The 21,714-nt window shown below is 48.7% G+C and overlaps 1 protein-coding gene across 1 annotated transcript in view; it reads right to left on the bottom strand.

The window, feature by feature from the left end:
* The window catches only part of ALDOC (aldolase, fructose-bisphosphate C), a 48,274-nt gene that overhangs the window by 14,152 nt on the left and 12,408 nt on the right, over positions 1-21,714 (bottom strand). Inside the window, exons 5-7 of the mRNA XM_075335263.1 lie at positions 10,597-10,757; positions 10,396-10,479; positions 5,313-5,487 (exon numbers count right to left, since the gene is read on the bottom strand). Coding sequence (XP_075191378.1) covers positions 5,313-5,487; positions 10,396-10,479; positions 10,597-10,757 — 420 coding nt within the window. The remainder of the gene's footprint in view (positions 1-5,312; positions 5,488-10,395; positions 10,480-10,596; positions 10,758-21,714) is intronic.

Here is a 21,714-nt window from a genome sequence, read left to right as displayed (position 1 = left end):
TAATCTTGAAGACGCTAGGAGCCAGGACTCAATGGCCACACAGTCAGGTTGAGGGCCACAGAATTCAGATGGAAAAACGGCCCTTGTGACAGCAAGTCTGGGCGGTCTGGAAGCGCCCACGGTTGACCCACCGTGAGATGCCACAGATCCGGGTACCACGATCGCCTCGGCCAATCTGGAGCGACGAGAATGGCGCGACGACAGTCGGACCTGATCTTACGTAACACTCTGGGCAGCATCGCCAGAGGAGGAAACACATAAGGCAGTCGAAACTGCGACCAATCCTGAACTAATGCGTCCGCCGCCAGAGCTCTGTGATCCTGAGACCGTGCCATGAAGGCCGGGACCTTGTTGTTGTGTCGTGACGCCATGAGATCGACGTCCGGCGTTCCCCAGCGGCGACAGATCTCTCGAAACACGTCTGGGTGAAGAGACCATTCCCCCGCGTCCATGCCCTGACGACTGAGAAAATCTGCTTCCCAGTTTTCTACGCCCGGGATGTACACTGCGGAGATGGTGGAGGCTGTGGCTTCCACCCACTGCAGAATCCGCCTGACTTCCTGGAAGGCCTGACGACTGCGCGCGCCTCCCTGATGGTTGATGTATGCGACGGCCGTGGCGTTGTCCGACTGTATACGGATCTGTCTGCCCTCCAGCCACCGATGGAAGGCCAATAAGGCTAGATACACCACCCTTATCTCCAGAACATTGATCTGAAGGGAGGACTCTACCGGAGTCCAGGTTCCCTGAGCCCTGTGGTGGCGGAAAACCGCTCCCCACCCTGACAGGCTCGCGTCCGTGGTGACCACAGCCCAGGTTGGGGGTAGGAAGGATCTTCCTTGCGATAGAGAATTGGGACGGAGCCACCACTGAAGAGACGTCTTGGTTGCAAGGGACAGAGAGACGTTCCTGTCGAGGGAAGTCGACCTCCTGTCCCATTTGCGGAGAATGTCCCATTGGAGTGGCCGCAGATGGAATTGCGCGAACGGCACTGCCTCCATCGCTGCCACCATCTTCCCCAGGAAGTGCATGAGGCGCCTCAAGGGGTATGACTGACCCCGAAGAAGAGATTGTATCCCTGCCTGCAGGGACAGCTGTTTGTCCAGTGGTAGCTTGACTACCGCTGACTGTGTATGAAACTCCATCCCGAGGTAAGTCAGTGATTGGGTCGGTGTCAACTGGGATTTTGGGAAGTTGATTATCCACCCGAACTGCTGGAGAGTCGCCAGAGCGACTGTAAGGCTGTGTTGACACGCCGCCCGAGAAGGTGCCCTGACCAGGAGATCGTCTAAGTAGGGAATCACCGAGTGGCCCTGAGAGTGTAGGACCGCCACTACGGATGCCATGACTTTGGTGAACACCCGTGGGGCTGTCGCCAGGCCGAAAGGCAATGCCACGAACTGAAGGTGCTCGTTCCCGATGGCGAAACGCAAGAAGCGTTGATGTTCGGGTGCGATCGGCACATGGAGATAAGCATCCTTGATGTCGATCGATGCTAGGAAGTCTCCTTGTGACATCGAGGCGATGACCGAGCGGAGAGATTCCATCCGAAACCGTCTGGTGCTCACATGTCTGTTGAGCAATTTGAGGTCCAGAACGGGGCGGAATGATCCGTCCTTCTTTGGCACCACGAACAAGTTGGAGTAAAAGCCGCGACCATGTTCCTGAGGGGGAACCGGGATCACAACTCCCTCTGTTTTCAGAGTGGCCACTGCCTGAAAAAGTGCGTCGGCCCGAGCGGGGGGCGGAGAGGTTCTGAAGAAACGAGTCTGAGGACGAGAGCTGAACTCTATCCTGTAACCGTGAGACAGAATGTCTCTCACCCATCGGTCTTGAACATGTGGCCACCAGGCGTCGCAAAAGCGGGAGAGCCTGCCACCGACCGAGGATGCGGTTCGGAGATGCCGAGAGTCATGAGGAGGCCGCCTTGGAGGCAGTGCCTCCAGCGGCCTTTTGGGGGCGTGACTTAGCCCGCCACGCATAGGAGTTCCTCTGGCCTTTCTCCGGCCTGTTGGACGAAGAGGACTGGGGCTTGGCGGAGGGACGAAAGGACCGAAACCTCGATTGAATTTTCCGTTGCTGAGGTCTCTTAGGTTTGGACTGGGGTAAGGAGGAGTCCTTTCCCTTGGATTCCTTAATAATCTCATCCAATCGTTCGCCAAACAATCGGTCGCCAGAAAACGGCAAACCGGTTAAGAACCTCTTGGAGGCCGAGTCTGCCTTCCATTCGCGCAGCCACATGGCCCTGCGGACTGCCACAGAATTAGCGGATGCCACCGCTGTACGGCTAGCAGAGTTTAGGACTGCGTTCATGGCGTAGGAAGAAAAAGCTGTCGCTTGAGAAGTCAGAGACGCAACCTGCGGAGCAGAATTACGTGTGCCTGCATTAATCTCAGCCAGACAAGCTGAGATAGCTTGTAGTGCCCACACGGCTGCAAAGGCCGGGGCAAAAGACGCGCCCGTGGCTTCAAAAATGGATTTCACCAGGAGCTCTAGCTGCCTGTCAGTGGCATCCTTCAGCGATGAGCCATCTGCCACCGATACTACAGATCTAGCCGCCAATCTAGAGACTGGAGGATCCACCTTGGGACACTGAGCCCAACCCTTAACTACGTCAGAGGGGAAGGGGTAACGTGTGTCAGTAAGGCGCTTAGTAAAGCGCTTGTCCGGAACCGCTCTGGGCTTCTGGACAGCATCTCTGAAGTTAGAGTGATCAAAAAACGCACTCCGTGTACGTTTGGGGAACCGAAACTGGTGTTTCTCCTGCTGAGAAGCCGACTCCTCTACAGGTGGAGGCGGGGGAGACAGATCTAACACCTGGTTAATGGACGAGATAAGATCATTAACCAAGGCGTCCCCTTCAGGTGTATCAAGATTGAGAGCAACGTCAGGTTCAGAGCCCTGAGCTGCGACGTCGCCTCGTCCTCCAGAGAGTCCTCGGGCTGGGAACCCGAACAGCGTGAAGAAGTCGGGGAAGATTCCCAGCGAGCCCGCTTAGTCGGTCTGGGACTGAGATCCGGGCAGGAGTCCTCCGCGTGGGACCTAGGGTCCAACCTGGGAGCGTGCTGCGGCGCGGACCGAGAGGGGCCTGGAGGCGACGAGCTAACGGGGACCGGGGCCTGTGTAAGGACCGGTCTGGACTGCAAAGCTTCTAGCAGCTTGGCAGACCATTTGTCCATAGACTGAGCCATGGATTGCGAAAGTGACTCAGAGTTTCTCAGCAAACGCAGCAAACTCTGTCCCTGCCGCCTGGACAGGTGGAGCAGGGGGGTCTACATGAGCCGAGGGGCCCACTAGTGACCGAGGCTCCGGTTGAGCAAGCGAAACAGGGGTTGAGCATTGCTCACAGTGAGGGTAGGTGGAACCCGCAGGCAACATAGCCGCACAAGAGGTACAGGTCGCAAAAAAACCCTGTGCCTTAGCACCTTTGCTCCTTGTGGACGACATGCTGTTGTCTCCTAGGAGAGTGATCACTGAGGGTATATGGGAAGGGGTATACAGCCCGACCGAACAGAAATATGTATATAAATACGTATCTATTCCGGCACCCTGGGGGGGGGGGGACCAGCACCGGGTGACCGGTGTGGCTTACCGACCGCTAAAAAGCGAGTGTGTGTCCTCCAGATTCCCTGCCTTAGGTCTCCCAGAGCTGCAGAGCTCTTCTCTGATAATCCTCCACCGGCAGAATGCCAAAAACATGGCTGCCGGAGCTCTCAGGGGAGGAGTGGAGCCGTGGGCGGTGCTAGAAAAGTGCGGGAATCTGGGGTCCCCACAGTGATCAGTGAGGGGGGAGGAAACATACAGGATGCTCCGGCCCTCACAGCCGACGTCAGGCCGGCCGTCCCGCCCTTACCCCTGACAGGCAGGCCCGGGGGCGGGATTTTAGCTACTAGGCCGCAATGAAGACGGGGACTAAATTTAAGACCGCGGCCGACAAGCAGGCTCGGTAGGCGCGGAAGTCCGCCGGTCGTCCGAAATCAGCAGCTGCTGCAGCGTCCGGGAATAAGGCGCTCCATGCACAGTCCCCATGGGGACACAGAGTACCTTATAGATGCAGGGCCCGATCCCTGAGGAAGAATAGACTCCTGTCCAGCAGATTCCCACAGGGGCTGCGGAGGGAGCCCGGTCCCAGTGAATGGACGACCGGTCAGGATCCCACTTCTCCCAGAGCCACTAAGGGATGGTGAAGGAAAACGGCATGAGGCTCCGGCCTTTGTACCCGCAATGGGTACCTCAACCTTAACAGCACCGCCGACTTAGTGGGGTGAGAAGGGAACATGCCGGGGACCCCGTGGGGGTCCTCTTTTCTTCCAACCGATATAACTAATCTGAGAATGCATGAGTGGATGTGTGCCTCCTTCCACACAAAGCATAAAACTGAGGAGCCCGTGATGCACGGGAGGGTGTATAGGCAGAGGGGAGGGGTTACACTTTTTAAAGTGTAATACTTTGTGTGGCCTCCGGAGGCAGAAGCTATACACCCAATTGTCTGGGTCTCCCAATGGAGCGACAAAGAAATGATATTTTGATTGCCTGTTATTACATTTTTTGTATGTTATTGCAGTAGCCAAAAAACAAAATATGCAATTTTTGCGCTTTGCTTTTTTTTTCTCGTTACCAATTGGATTAATTTATATTTTGATAGATCGAACTTATAAACGCAATGATATAAAAATGTGTATTTTAATTTTTTTTTATTAATTTTTAGTCTGGGAAATACCATCACAACAGGCACAGGGGTCTTCAGCGGAGGCTTATAGCGGCATTTAACAGTAGAGTAAAGCTCCACCCGCAGCTGTTAGAGGCAGCGGATTGCCGATTTTCACAGCCATCATCGACCGGTAAAGATGCGGGCTCATATTGCAAGCCTGCATAAAGTCAGGAGGCGGCATGCGACGTTCTCCGTAAGTCGTTGAGAGGATTAAAATGTTTTGACATTAAGCCAATTTCAACCAGCTCCTTTAAAACTGGTGGAGTTGAGAGGAGACAACACCACAGCCTGTCAAATTCATAATAAGCGATGGCATTCCTTACGCCACAAATCTTACTCAACTCTGACTGCAGTAAGATTTGTGGTGAGGCGCATGCCACTTATCAGACGCACCCGATTCATAAAGAGGCTTGTGCCACCAAATGATTCAGGCGTCTCTGACCCCAGGATGCCCCGTCTTTAAGCAGGCGAGAACAATACAAGTCTTGATGAATCAGGAGGAAAATGGATGGTAGGCAAAAAAGTAAAACAAGAAATAGTGGTAGAGCAGTGACACAGCTCATGAAAGATATTGACCAACATAAAATAGGAAATCTTTTACCTGGGACTGCTGGGGGTACAGTGCGGCGCAGGGCAGTTACGGTGGCCATGGCAATCTCTTCCGCAGAGTATTTCTTTGGGCAAGCATGGCCAGGAGTCACCATGTTGGGTTTCAGTAGTGTTCCCTCCAAGTAAATATGATGATCACTAAGAGCCTTGTACACGGCAGCAAGAACCTATATAAGAAATAAGAGTTTAGAATAGGACGAGAACCTAAGGGGAAGATGTCAGATGAAAACTGCCTTCTTATGTAACATGTGCACTGCACGCTTTTACTGCCATGATGCCAACATGCTGGCGACAGGTCCACGATTCTCAGGTGCATTTGAGGTTTATTCTCAGCCCCATTCCATTTAAACTCCCTTAAGTACCCTCTACGGCCTAAGGAAGATATAACAGCGAAACGCACACTTAAGACGTATTGTTTTCTGCACCCCAGAATATGCCCATTATGACTAAAAAGGTGTATTATTCTTCATATACAGTATGGTTCATTAAGTATTACATTTTATTATTAATTAAATAAATCCAATATATTGTGACAACGATACCTCATATTTCTGATATTAGATTTTTGCATTAATACAAGTTAGGGATGTCATATTTATTTAGCCCCTTGGCGCCATTGTTGGCTTTTATGGCAGACTTGGTTTTGTAACAGTGCAGATATACAGATTAAATTGATACCTTTGGTGAAGAAATCCACTTTGTTTTTATTCAGCATTTGCCATTTTCTGACAATTACCGTATTTTTCGCTTTATAAGACGCACTTTTGTTCCCCCAAATTTTATATTATATTATATATATATATATATATATATATATATATATATATATATATATATATATATATATATATATATATATATATATATATATATATATATTAGTACATCATCCCAGTTTATTGCACTAAGTAATAAAAGTACACAAAGCAAATGAGACTTTTATGAGCATCCTGAATAGGGCTTGTGCAGAAAATATACCCTATGGGAACAAACATGCTAGAAATAGGAGGAAACCCCTATGGCTAAATAGAGCTGTAAGGGAAGCAATAAAAGAAAAACAGAAAGCCTTAAAAGAATTAAAGAGGGTAGGTAGTGATGAGGCATTATATAATTATAGAAAATTAAATAAAATATGTAAAAAGCAAATTAAGTTAGCTAAGTTTGAGACAGAGAGACTCATTGCGAGAGAAAGTAAAAACAATCCTAAAATATTCTTTAACTACATAAACAGTAAAAAACTGAAAAGCGATAGTGTTGGCCCCCTTAAAAATAGTCTTGGTGAAATGGTGGAAGGGGATGAGGGTAAAGCCAACCTGCTGAATGACTTTTTTTCTACGGTTTTTATACAAGAAAATGCCATGGCAGATGACATGACCAGTGATACCATAAATTCACCCTTGAATATTACCTGCTTAACCCAGCAGGAAGTACGCCGCCGCCTCGAAATCACTAAGGTTGACAAATCTCCGGGCCCGGATGGCATACACCCCAGAGTACTACAGGAATTGAGTTCTGTGATAGATAGACCATTATTTTTCATCTTCTCAGATTCCTTAATAACAGGGTCGGTACCGCAGGACTGGCGCATAGCAAATGTGGTGCCAATATTCAAAAAGGGGACAAAAACTGAGCCGGGAAATTATAGGCCGGTAAGTTTAACCTCTACGGTTGGTAAAATCCTTGAGGGTTTCTTGAGAGATGCTATACTGGAGTATCTCAAGAAAAATAACCTTATGACAGAATACCAACATGGGTTTATGAGGGATCGATCCTGTCAAACTAATTTGATCAGCTTCTATGAAGAGGTAAGTTCAAGCCTGGACCAGGGAAATGCAGTGGATGTTGTGTATATGGACTTTTCAAAAGCTTTTGATACGGTGCCACACAAAAGGTTGGTACATAAAATGAGAATAATGGGGATAGGGGAAAATATGTGTAACTGGGTTAAAAACTGGCTCAGTGATAGGAAACAAAGGGTGGTTATTAATGGTACGTACTCGGACTGGGTCTCAGTTCATAGTGGGGTACACAGGGGTCAGTATTGGGCCCGCTTCTTTTCAACATTTATAAATGACCTTGTTGGAGGCATGCGGAGTAGAATTTCAATATTTGCAGATGATACTAAACTCTGCAGGGTAATCAATACAGAGGAGGATAATTTTATATTACAGGGAGATTTATGTAAATTGGAGGATTGGGCTGAGAAGTGGCAATTGAAGTTTAATGTAGATAAATGTAAGGTCATGCACTTGGGTAGAGGAAATAACATTTATGAATATGTACTTAATTGTAGAACACTGGGTAAAACAGACACAGAAAAAGACTTGTGTGTATGGGTGGATGGCAAACTGAACTTCAGTGGACAGTGTCAGGCAGCTGCTGCCAGGGCTAATAAAATAATGGGATGTATTAAAAGAGGTATAAGTGTTCATGAAAAAAATATAGTTCTACCTCTGTACAAGTCACTAGTGCGACCGCACTTAGATTACTGTGTACAATTCTGGTCACCGATATATAAGAAGGACATAGCTGAACTGGAGAGGGTGCAGAGAAGAGCCACCAAGATTATTAGAGGAATGGGTGGGCTGCAATACCAAGACAGGTTATTAAACTTGGGGTTATTTAGTTTGGAAAAACGAAGGCTTAGGGGGGATCTAAATCACAATGTATAAATATATGAGGGGACAGTACAGAGACCTTTCCAAAGATCTTTTTACACCTAGGCCTGCGACTGGAACACGGGGGCATCCGCTACGTCTTGAGGAAAGAAGGTTTAATCATAATCACAGATGAGGATTCTTTACTGTACGAGCAGTGAGACTATGGAACTCTCTGCCGCATGATGTTGTAATGAGTGATTCACTACTAACATTTAAGCAGAGCCTGGACGCCTTTCTTGAAAAATGTAATATTACCAGTTATGTTTATTAGATTTTATGACAGGGTATTGATCCAGGGAACTAGTCTGATTGCCGGATGTGGAGTCAGGAAGGAAATTTTTTCCCCATTGGAACTTGTTTGCCACATTGGGGGTTTTTTGCCTTCCTCTGGATCAACATGTTAGGCTACGGGTTGAACTAGCTGGACTTAGAGTCTCCCTTCAACCTTAAAAACTATGATACTATGATAGATAGATATATCTATCTATCTATCTATATATATACACTGCAGTGTCCGTTCTTGAGCGGTGCTGGGGGTAGGCGACAGCTGCGGCAGCATTAGATCTCCTGCTCTCGCTCATATAATATGCACAGTCGCTGTAAAGCAGTGTGGTGCTGAAACTGCATCACGCTGAGGGGCTGGGGCAGCGGGGCATATTATATCTGCCTGCGCCCTCCTTTGATCGCACATGATCCCCCCTGTGTTAGATATGGCCCCGTGCTGCTGCCCATAGTAAAATAAAAAAGCTTTACTTACCTCCAGCGCTGATCTCCCGGTCTCCTGCTGCTGTCTGTGATAAGGCACGCAGAGATGATATCACTCTGCCGTGCCGATCACATGACCGGCTGCAAGAACCAGGAAGTAAGGAAGCCGGAGCTCAACTGCGTGGAGGGAGACACGAGGAGGGACAGCGCTGAGAAGGTAAGGAAAGAGTGCTTTATTTTAATATGGGCAGCAACCTGGGGGCATATCTAACACAGGGGAGATGTGCCATCTATAGTGGCCATGGGCAGCACACATGGGGGCCATATCTAACACAGGGGAGATGTGCCATCTATAGGGGCCATGGGCAGCACACATGGGGGCCATATCTAACACAGGGGAGGTGTGCCATCTATAGGGGCCATGGGCAGCACACATGGGGGCCATATCAAACACAGGGGAGGTGTGCCATCTATAGGGGCCATGGGCAGCACAGGGGGACGTGTCCCAGCACAAGGGGGCTATATTCAATATAAGGGGGCCATATCCAGATTAAGGGGGGCTAATTTTATGATGGGGGGCTATGAGGGACATATACCCTATATGATTTGTTAGACGGACACTGGCATTATAAGATGGACCCCATTTAACATTAAAAAAAAATTTCTCTTTTCCTTCACCAAATTTGGGGGTGCATCTTATAATCAGGTGCGTCTTATAAAGCGAAAAATACGGTAGATTTTGGTGCACAGGACCAGACTATACTCTGGGTCTTCTACTCCCTGTCTGTGATTCCCTGAGCCCCATTCACTTGTGTCCAGTGTTTGAATTCCCAGGTCACTGAAAAAGAAGTGACCTGCCTCCTGCTCAAAACTTTGCAGCAGCGCTGTGTGCGCCGGTTGATTTCAAAACTGGTCTTCAATAATACGGCACCCGATGCCACATGCACAGAGTGGGATCTTGGTTCAATGAGGTCTTTTAGAGACGTAATTGGGTCTAGACCTCAATCTGTGCTTGCACCACCCCAGTACCGTTTTGATTTCCTGGCTGGTCTTCAATAAATCAGCACACGCACTACCTGCTGTAATGATGGCGCTAGATTGAAATTTCAAACAGGAACCAGATTGCTAAAAAAACCAGTCACCTGTTATTGAAAGAACAGAGGCAGGTGGAGGGTGTCAGGGAATCACAGACAGGGAGGAGAAGTCTCAGTGTACAGTCCGGCCCCTGTGCACTGAAATCGAAAATTAGCCGAGAACTTTAAATGGTGATTAAAAAACAACAAATTGGATTTCTTCACCAAAAGGTATCAATTTAATCAGTATTACAGTGCCATTACAGCCATGTCTTTACTTTAAGGCCAGGGTCCTATTAGGATACAACAACCAATGGCAAGGAAGTGACAAGCAACAGCGATTTTTCAGATTGCTGGACCCATTTTTGACGGGTCCACGTGTCAGTGTTTACAATACTTGTTGCATCCTCTTTTCTCATATGAACAGTCTCCTATTCTGCCATTAAAACCGATAAAATACGTACAGCACAGAGATGACATCTGTCATTCCCAGAGGGACACTGACAAGTTTAATTTGCAACTAGGATAACATCTTGATAGTAAAGTGTTGGTGAACTAATGAATATAATACAAACAAAAAAAAAAAAAAGTTTTAATTTATTAAGGGCCCAAGCAACATGATGGTCCAAGCACACACCTTTTCACTGACATACTGGCAGCGTTTCAGGTCATGGTCTCCATCAGGAAGGATTTCAGGCTCCACGATGGGAACAATGCCGTTCTGAAGAAAAGAAGAGAACTATAAACTGCACGGACAGGTTTATCCACTGCAGATATTCACATAATAACATTCTTTATAATCCCTTCCACAGACAAGATTACACAAAGAGCCATTTACCTGCTGGCAGATGCTGGCATAGCGGGCAAGTACATTAGCATTCTCCATTATAGCCAAAGAAGACGGGGTGTTCTCACTGATCTTAAGCACACATCTCCATTTTGCAAAGTCAGCTCCATCCTTCTTGTACTGAGCACAGCGCTCCGACAAGCCATCCAGACCTATCAGAGAGGAACAGAAAAAAAACCAAACACAAAAATACTAAAATCAGGACTAAATCTCATCAAGTTGAACTTTCTGGTTGTAAGTAAAACACTTACCATCCTCACCCACCGCTATATTGGAAGTGTAGCCCTATGAGGGCATGTTTGCAGGACAACCAATGTTCTAGTGCCATCATATTATTCTTTATTATTTTATTTTTTTATATTTTTTCAATTTCCATTCTACCCCCTCCCCCCATTCAATAATGTTTCTTCAAAGGAAACCCATCAGCCGATTCATGCTGCGTAAACCATGCACAGCATGCCTTGGGTCTGACTGATCAATCACAGCAAGGTAGGTTTATCTCTGAAATGCTCAGGCACTGCCCGCCGCTCTGCTTCTCCCCAAACCACACTATCAATGTCAGGCCCCTTCCAAAGCAAACAAATGAGCCTTATAGCAGTGTGCATTGATGCAGCTACCCGTGCTTTGGGCAGCATGAATCAGCTGTTAGATTCAGTATAACCTGTGTTAGGTTATGTGCCCACGGGAGCTTGTATTTGCGGATTTGTCCGCGGAAAACCTGCGGATTTTTCTGGATTTTCCAGATAAATCCACAGGTTTTAGCATGTACAGTCACTCCCCATGTTATGCTATGGGACATGGGGAGTGCTGTGTCCACGCTGCGGAAAGTGCAGTTGCCGACCATGCTGCGGATGTCGGCATCCGCAGGTATAATTGCATGTCAATTATTCCTGCGGAATTACCTGCGGATGTCCCAGCCCTCCGCTATGGAGATAGAGGCCGGGACGTCCGCAGGTAATTCGCATGAATTACTGCATGTTTCCCGCAGCTATTCCGCTGGAATCTCGCAGCTAAAAATAGCTGCGGACGCCGGCGGGCAGCTGCGGGAAACATGCGCTCGTACCTGCGGATACAACCGCAGGTATGAGCGCCCGTGGGCACATAGCCTTAAAGGAAATCTGTCAGTAGTATCAGCCCGCCTAAGCTGTCTATATGGACACGCAGGTCATAGGAAGTTGAAAATTATACTTTGAAATCTTTGATCCAATGCCATATTCCTGATAAATCCATTTTTTTCTGATATGTAAAGGAGCTGCTCCAGGCAGGACACTAGTCTCCCTGAGAATCTGCCTCCAGGGCTTATATTGAAATATAAAGGGGGGCTTTACCAGTGTGATGGCTGCTCTCCGCTCTCCTGATCTCACTGCAGAGCTGTGTGTAATTATACTGACACATCTACAGGTTCCTCTCAGTGTGATGTGTGATGGCCGCCCTCCTGATCTCACTGCAGAGCGGTGTGTGATTATACTGACACATCTACAGGTTCCTCTCAGTGTGATGGCTACTCTCCTGATATCACTGCAGAGCTGTGTGTGATTATACTGACATCTACAGGTTCCTCTCAGTGTGATGTGTGATGTGTGATGGCCGCTCTCCGCCCTCCTGATCTCACCGCACAGCTGGGTGGGATTATAACTGACATCTGCAGGTTCCTCTCAGCTTCCATCTCACAGGCATCCAGAATATTGTTGCAATACAGCAGAGGTGTGACAGCTGCAGCAAATGTGTTTATAAAAAGACAAAGTTACATGTCTCACACTGGTAACACCTCATCATTTAAAATAAGCTCTGGAGGCAGATTTTCATGTAGTTCTGTGTCTGACCCATAGATCATAACAGCTCACTTACAGATTAGAAAAACATGGATTTCTAAGGAATAACACATAAGACCATAGATATCATTCTATAAAGCTTCCTATGACCTGCCTGCTCATATAGACGGCTTAGGAGGCAGGGGCGTAATGGTCGCAGAGGCAGAGGAAACGGGCTCGCCATCACCAATGCTTATTTTAGCTAGATGTGAATACGAGAACGCACGTGTATTGCAGCGCAGAGATCCGCTGACTCTCTGAAATGCAATACACACCACAAGCCAATAGCTTATATCAGCGAGCCAGTCACAGACTGACCATGGCAGTGCCGTCATGTGCCGTTAGTGGCCTCTCCGCTGGTTATGGAGTATGCCACACATTGTGGGAATAGGGGGATGGTAACGAGGATTTAAATTTTTTATAATATATATATATTTTTTTTTTTTTTTTAAATGTATAGTAAAAAAAGCAGCAGAAGAAGCGACATTTCTTACAGGATGTAGCACACGATAGGGGGATGTTAATACAGACATGAGCCCAGTGTGGAAGACATGATTACAGAAAGCGGTCAGGACAAAATTACATGGGACGGGGGAGGGGAGTGTTGAACACATATGTCTTTATAGAATCTAGACAGCTGCAAGGGCCCATACATCTGACCAATATGTAGGTAGGGGCAAATGGGTAGGGCTCTACGCCACCTTTAGGAGGGTAGATGCTACTGACAGACTCCCTTCAAATTTCGTAGAAAACCACTTTGGTTAGTTTGTTTAACACATAAAACATTAAAAGGGAATCGGTCAGCAGCTTTTTGCTATGTAATTGTAGGACAGCATGAGGTTGGAGGGTTAAAACAGAATTCGGTGAAGCATCTCTTATAACAGTGTTTTATTGTTTACTTATTATAATCACTAGTTGATTATCACTGAGGTCTGTAGCTCACTGACTGCGACCATATCCCCTCCTGTGATAAGCAGCTCACGGTTAATAGACTGTACATAGAAAGCTGGGGTGTCGATGTGGTTAGTTCTCAACTTTGCTTCATCCTACAGCTAAGAACTCTCATAGTTTACTGGGTGCCGTAGTAGAGACATAAACTGATACATCATTGGATTCAGGATCTCTTTTCCTACATTATGCTGCTCTCAGATGAGATAGCGAAATCCTGGTGACAGATTCCCTTTAAGCGCAGGCATCCACACAGTTGGGACTCTTTCATGATGAGTAACACGAGGGGCTATGGTCAGACGTCTGTTCTGCTTTGCGTTGTGGTGTAATGGGGCATTTTTTCTTTTCTGTGACAAGTGTTGTGTTTGTCACATTTTACTTGTGAGGGCTGCTCTTCTTTATTATGGCTTACATGTAACTTTTTGCCTTGGAACTTGTACGAGGGGCTGCTGATAAGTCTTTGGCTTTGTGATCTTTTATTGTGTCTATGGTAACGAATGTTACATCACATGAAAGCCTTATGTGTCAAGTATATGTCTACAAAGAAGGGAATTTTGTTTACTTACCGTAAATTCCTTTTCTTCTAGCTCCAATTGGGAGACCCAGACAATTGGGTGTATAGCTACTGCCTCCGGAGGCCACACAAAGTATTACACTTAAAAGTGTAAGGCCCCTCCCCTTCTGGCTATACACCCTCCCGTGGGATCACGGGCTCCTCAGTTTTAGTGCAAAAGCAAGAAGGAGGAAAGCCAATAACAGGTTTAAAGACAAATTAAATCCGAAGAAACATCGGAGAACTGAAACCATTCAACATGAACAACATGTGTACTCGAAAAAACCAAAAATCCCTAAGAAAACAGGGCGGGTGCTGGGTCTCCCAATTGGAGCTAGAAGAAAAGGAATTTACGGTAAGTAAACAAAATTCCCTTCTTCTTTGTCGCTCCTAATTGGGAGACCCAGACAATTGGGACGTCCAAAAGCAGTCCCTGGGTGGGTAAAAGAATACCTCGTGATAGGGCCGTCAAACAGCCCTGTCCTACAGGTGGGCAACCGCCGCCTGAAGGACTTGTCTACCTAGGCTGGCGTCCGCCGAAGCGTAGGTATGCACCTGATAATGCTTGGTAAAGGTGTGCAGACTCGACCAGGTAGCCGCCTGGCACACCTGCTGAGCCGTAGCCTGGTGCCGTAATGCCCAGGACGCACCCACGGCTATGGTAGAATGGGCCTTCAGCCCTGAGGGAACCGGAAGCCCAGCAGAACGGTAGGCCTCAAGAATTGGTTCCTTGATCCACCGAGCCAAGGTGGATTTGGAAGCTTGCAACCCTTTACGCTGACCAGCGACAAGGACAAAGAGTGCATCCAAGCGGCGTAAGGGCGCCGTGCGGGAAATGTAGATCCTGAGTGCTCTGACCAGATCCAACAAATGCAAACCTTTCTCAAATTGATGAACTGGATGAGGACACAAGGAAGGTAATGTGACATCCTGATTGAGATGAAAGGGGGATACCACCTTAGGGAGAAACTCAGGAACCGGACGTAGAACCACCTTGTCCTGGTGAAACACCAGGAAGGGAGATTTGCATGAGAGCGCCGCTAGCTCGGACACTCTCCGAAGAGACGTGACCGCTACTAGAAAAGCCACTTTCTGTGAAAGACGAGAAAGGGAAACATCCTTCATAGGCTCGAAAGGCGGCTTCTGGAGAGCAATTAGAACCTTGTTCAGATCCCAGGGCTCTAACGGCCGCTTGTAAGGAGGGACGATATGACCAACTCCTTGCAGGAACGTGCGCACCTGAGTAAGTCGTGCTAGGCGTTTCTGAAAAAAATACAGATAGCGCTGAGACTTGTCCTTTAAGGGAGCTGAGCGACAAACCTTTTTCCAACCCGGATTGCAGGAAGGAAAGAAAAAGTAGGCAATGCAAAAGGCCAGGGAGGAACTCCCTGAGCCGCGCACCAAGATAAGAATATCTTCCACGTCCTGTGGTAGATCTTGGCGGAGGATGGTTTTCTAGCCTGTCTCATGGTGGTAATAACCTTTCGAGATAATCCTGAAGACGCTAGGATCCAGGACTCAATGGCCACACAGTCAGGTTCAGGGCCGCAGAATTCAGGTGGAAAAACGGCCCTTGAGATAGCAAGTCTGGTCGTTCTGGTAGTGCCCATGGTTGGCCTACCGTGAGGTGCCACAGATCTGGGTACCACGATCTCCTCGGCCAGTCTGGAGCGACGAGGATGGCGCGACGGCAGTCGGCCCTGATCTTGCGCAGCACTCTGGGTAACAATGCCAGAGGTGGGAACACATAAGGTAGCCGGAATTGCGACCAATCTTGAACTAAGGCGTCTGCCGCCAGAGCTCGGTGATCGTGAGACCGTGCCATGAAAGCCGGGACCTTGTTGTTGTACCGTGACGCCATCAGGTCGACGTCCGGCATCCCCCAGCGGCGACAGATCTCCTGAAACACGTCCGGGTGAAGGGACCATTCCCCTGCGTCCATACCCTGGCGACTGAGGAAGTCTGCTTCCCAGTTTTCCACGCCTGGGATGTGAACTGCGGATATGGTGGAAGCCGTGTCTTCCACCCACGTTAGAATCCGTCGGACTTCCTGGAAGGCTTGCCGACTGCGTGTGCCACCCTGGTGGTTGATGTATGCTACCGCTGTGGAGTTGTCCGACTGAATTCGGATCTGCTTGCCTTCCAGCCACTGCTGGAAGGCTTGTAGGGCAAGATACACTGCTCTGATTTCTAGAACATTGATCTGAAGGGTGGACTCTTGCTGAGTCCACGTACCCTGAGCCCTGTGGTGGAGAAAAACCGCTCCCCACCCTGACAGGCTCGCGTCCGTCGTGACCACCGCCCAGGATGGGGGTAGGAAGGACTTTCCCTTTGACAATGAGGTGGGAAGAAGCCACCACTGAAGAGATTCCTTGGCCGCCTGAGAAAGGGAGACGTTCCTGTCGAGGGACGTCGACTTCCCGTCCCATTGGCGGAGAATGTCCCATTGTAGTGGACGCAGATGAAACTGCGCGAAAGGGACTGCCTCCATTGCTGCTACCATCTTCCCTAGGAAGTGCATGAGGCGTCTCAAGGGGTGTGACTGGCCTTGAAGGAGAGATTGCACCCCTGTCTGTAGTGAACGCTGTTTGTCCAGCGGAAGCATCACTATCGCTGAGAGAGTATGAAACTCCATGCCAAGGTATGTTATCGATTGGGTCGGGGTGAGATTTGACTTTGAAAAGTTGATGATCCACCCGAAACTCTGGAGAGTCTCCAGCGCAACGTTCAGGCTGTTTTGGCATGCCTCTTGAGAGGGTGCCTTGACAAGTAGATCGTCCAAGTAAGGGATCACAGAGTGACCCTGAGAGTGCAGGACTGCTACTACTGCTGCCATGACCTTGGTGAAGACCCTTGGGGCTGTCGCCAAACCGAAAGGCAGGGCTACGAACTGAAGGTGTTCGTCTCCTATAACGAAGCGTAGAAAACGCTGGTGCTCTGGAGCAATCGGCACGTGGAGATAAGCATCTTTGATGTCTATTGATGCTAGGAAATCTCCTTGAGACATTGAGGCGATGACGGAACGGAGGGATTCCATCCGGAACCGCCTGGTTTTCACATGCTTGTTGAGCAGTTTTAGGTCCAGAACAGGACGGAAAGACCCGTCCTTTTTTGGCACCACAAACAAATTGGAGTAAAAACCGTGACCTTGTTCCAGAAGAGGAACGGGGGTCACCACTCCTTCCGCTTTTAGAGTGGACACCGCTAGCCGCAGAGCATCGGCTCGGTCGGGAGGTGGAGAAGTTCTGAAGAAGCGAGTTGGAGGACGAGAGCTGAACTCTATCCTGTACCCGTGAGACAGAATGTCTCTCACCCAACGGTCTGTGACCTGTGGCAGCCAAATCTCGCCAAAGCGGGAGAGCCTGCCACCGACCGAGGATGCGGAGAGAGGAGGCCGAAAGTCATGAGGAAGCCGCCTTGGTAGCGGGTCTTCCGGCTGTCTTTTTTGGGCGTGACTGAGTTCGCCAAGAATCTGAGCTCCTCTGATCCTTTTGAGTCCTTTTGGACGAGGAGAATTGGGACCTGCCTGAGCCTCGAAAGGACCGAAACCCCGACTGTCCTCTCCTCTGTTGGGGTTTATTCTGTCTGGGCTGAGGTAAAGATGAATCTTTACCCTTGGAGTGTTTAATGATTTCATCTAAGCGCTCCCCAAACAGTCGGTCACGAGAAAATGGCAAACTGGTTAAACACTTTTTGGAAGCAGAATCTGCCTTCCATTCTCTTAACCACAAGGCTCTGCGTAAAACTACGGAGTTGGCGGACGCCACTGCCGTACGGCTCGTAGAGTCTAGGACAGCATTAATCGCGTAAGACGCAAATGCAGACATTTGAGAGGTTAAGGGTGCCACCTGCGGAGCAGATGTACGTGTGACCGTGTCAATCTGTGTAAGACCAGCTGAAATAGCTTGGAGTGCCCATACGGCTGCGAATGCTGGAGCAAACGACGCGCCGATAGCTTCATAGATGGATTTCAACCAGAGCTCCATCTGCCTGTCAGTGGCATCTTTAAGTGCCGCCCCATCTTCCACTGCAACTAAGGATCTAGCTGCAAGCCTGGAGATTGGAGGATCCACCTTGGGACACTGGGTCCAGCTCTTGACCACGTCTGGGGGAAAAGGATAACGTGTATCCTTAAGCCGCTTGGAAAAACGCTTATCCGGATAAGCGTGGTGTTTCTGGATTGCCTCTCTAAAGTCAGAGTGGTCCAGAAATACACTTAATTTACGCTTGGGATACCTGAAATGGAATTTCTCCTGCTGTGAAGCTGTCTCCTCCACAGGAGGAGCAGGGGGAGAAATGTCCAACATTTTATTGATGGACGCTATAAGATCATTCACTATGGCGTCACCATCTGGTGTATCCAAATTGAGAGCGGTCTCAGGATCAGAATCCTGATCAGCTATCTCCGCCTCATCATACAGAGAGTCCTGCTGGGACCCTGACCAGTGTGACGAAGTCGAGGGCCGCTCATAGCGAGCCCGTTTAGGCTGTCTGGGACTGTCGTCCGTGTCAGAGCCATCACCCTGGGATGCAAGAGACACCCCCGGATCCCGGAGCTGTTCCGACTGAGGGGGACCAGGGAGCAATGAGTTAACAGTGTCCATGGCCTGAGGTACTGGTCTAGACTGCAATGTTTCAAGAATTTTAGTCATAGTCACAGACAATCTGTCAGCAAAGACTGCAAACTCCGTCCCTGTCACCTGGACAGTATTTACAGGAGGTACTGCCTGGGTCACCTCCAGCAGAGGCCCCGGCCGAGCAAGTGCCACAGGGGCCGAGCACTGCACACAGTGGGGGTCAATGGAACCTGCCGGTAGAACAGCCCCACAAGCGGTACAAGCAGCATAGAAAGCCTGTGCCTTGGCACCTTTGCTTTTTGCGGTCGACATGCTGTTGTGTCCTCTGAGAAATCTAGGAGGGTATATAGCAAAGGATCCCCAGCGACCGTACAGTGCAATGTAAAGCTGCAAGCATAAAATACAATATACACTTCGGCACCAGTGGGGGTCAGCCCTTGAGGGCAGCTTACCGCCCGCTGAAAGCGGGTGTGTGGGCACCAGAATCCCGTGTCTGGGTCTCCCAGTCTCCTCTCTCCAGCTCAGACTGCACACAGGAATGGCTGCCAGCGTCCTGTGAAGAGAGGTGGATCGTGGGCGTGCCTCAAACAAAGTGCGGGAAACTGGCGTCCCACTGTGCCCAGTGTGAGGGCTGGAGTATGCAAAGCAGACTCCAGCCCTCTGCGCTGACGTTCTGTACAGCGTCCCGCCCTTCCCCTGACTGGCAGGCCTGGGGGCGGGAACGAAACGAAACTAGGCCGCAGAAAGCCGGGGACTCGAGTAATAAGCGCGGCTGTGATATATGCACGGCCAGCGCGGAAGTCCCCGGCGCACCACAAGTCCCAGCCGCGCCGCAGCGAAAAAACTGACAACAGCGGCCGCGCGGCAGTTTCAAATACATGTCCCCTCTCAGCAAAGCTGTAGATAGAAATGGCACCAGCGCGCAGCGCTGTTGTCCCCGGCGCACTAACACACCCAGCAATGCTGCAGTGTGCGCGCGGACTGTACGGGGACACAGAGTACCTTGGCGTAGCAGGGCCCTGTCCCTGACGATACTCCGCTCCATATCCAGCAGATTCCCAGGGGCTGTGGACGGAGCACGGTCTCTGTGCCTGGAGACCGGTAAATCCCACTTCACCCAGAGCCCTAAGGGGGATGGGGAAGGATGCAGCATGTGGGCTCCAGCCTCTGTACCCGCAATGGGTACCTCAACCTTAACAAACACCGCCGACAAAAGTGGGGTGAGAAGGGAGCATGCTGGGGGCCCCATATGGGCCCTCTTTTCTTCCATCCGACATAGTCAGCAGCTGCTGCTGACTAAACAGTGGAGCTATGCGTGTATGTGTGCCTCCTTCGCACAAAGCATGAAAACTGAGGAGCCCGTGATCCCACGGGAGGGTGTATAGCCAGAAGGGGAGGGGCCTTACACTTTTAAGTGTAATACTTTGTGTGGCCTCCGGAGGCAGTAGCTATACACCCAATTGTCTGGGTCTCCCAATTAGGAGCGACAAAGAAATTTTGTGTTTGTTGTGTATGGCAATAGTGTTCTATGCACGTGGGAAAACAAAATGGTGAACTCTAATGAAATATTCATAGCAACTGAAAGCAGAGGAGGGATAAAATTTTTGTTTCTGCAAGGAAAGTCTGCAAAGGATATTCATGGTGATATGTCAAAGACATTGGTGGATCAATTCCCTTCATATTCCACAGTTAAGAACTGTGTTGCCAAATTTAAAACGGGCCACTTCAGCACCAATGATGAGGAATGTCCTGGACGACCAAGAGTGGTTGTTGTTTCGGAGATCCTCAATGCTGTGCACAACCTCATACTGGAGAATCGACAAATTTCAGCTAAAGCAATAGCAGACATCATGGGTATTTCTCGTGAACGTGTTTGTGTCATTATCCATGAACATTTGGACATGAGGAAGCTATCTGCTAAGTGGGTCCCCAAATGTTTGACAACAGATCAAAGAAGCAGGCGAGTGAAAATTTCCCGGTCCATTTGTCAGCATTTCTGGACTGATAAGAACTTCCTGGATTGACTGGTCACTATGGATGAGACCTGGATTTATTTGTATGACCCTGAAAACAAGGAGCAGTCAAGAGAATGGAGCCACAGTGGTTCTCCTCATTCAAAGAAGTTCAGGGTGAAAAAAAAATCAGCCACTAAGGTGATGGCGTCTGTGTTCTGGGATAAGGAAGGCGTGCTACTAGTGGACTACCTTCAAAAGGGTTCCATCATCAATGCAAAGTATTACATTGAACTTCTGCACCAATTAAAGGCAGCTCTGAAGGCAAAAAGGCGCAGCACGCTGTCCAAAGGAATCTTGTTCCTGCAAAACAACGCCTCCACTCACACTGCACAAGCAACCATGGCAAAACTGGTAGAGCTGGGCTTCCAGCTGGTTGCCCATCCACCTTATTGACCAGATATAGCTCCCTCCAACTATCATCTGTTTCCAAATCTGAAGAAACACCTCAAGGGTACCAAATGTCACACCATTTCTGATGCCTTGGCTGCTACGGATGCCTGGTTTGAGGCACAACTGAAATCCTTCTGTTTGCTGGGCTTACAGAACTTGGAATACTGATGTAAGAAGTGTGTTGACATCAGTGGAGAGTATGTGGAATAATTATAAAATTCATCATCCTATCTCGTTTCTTTCTGGGTAAAGCAAAGACTTATCAGCAGCCCCTCGTCTTAACCCCCTTTAACCTTTATGAAAAAAAAAAAAATAAATCTAAAACTTTTGGATATTGTGTATGTTAAGTGTGTAAAAATGTGATTATATATACATATACACACACACTGTATATTATATTATATATATCTATATAAATCTTGCAGGTAGTATCTCCGTAGGCACACTGGATACATTATTGATCGTTATTCTTATAGGTTAATAATTCTCACTTTAAGTAGTAGGGATTGAGGTAGGAATCAGGTGCGTGTTTCAGAATCTTGACTTTGAAGGAAAACATTTTACTGTATGTGACAATGGCAAATTTGTGGAGAGCTCTTTACAGTGTGTAAGTGGTGACACAGATACCGACCTCCTCAGGATCCAGGTGCAGCATTACACCTTAAATTGGGTGTAATACTCTGTCGCAACTGAAGCCTCAGGGGCGCCAAAACCTTAGCAGCCGAAGCGCTGCGCTCTAATACGCCACGTGCGCACGTCTCCTGCATAATCTTCATAGATTGTGCTGGGGACGCAGGATGCATGCAGTTACGCTG

The sequence above is a fragment of the Anomaloglossus baeobatrachus genome, chromosome 2, assembly GCF_048569485.1.
Source record: "Anomaloglossus baeobatrachus isolate aAnoBae1 chromosome 2, aAnoBae1.hap1, whole genome shotgun sequence".
Classification (NCBI taxonomy): domain Eukaryota; kingdom Metazoa; phylum Chordata; class Amphibia; order Anura; family Aromobatidae; genus Anomaloglossus; species Anomaloglossus baeobatrachus.
Note: the sequence above shows the minus strand (reverse complement) of the source record. Positions and strands in the feature narration are given on the sequence as shown.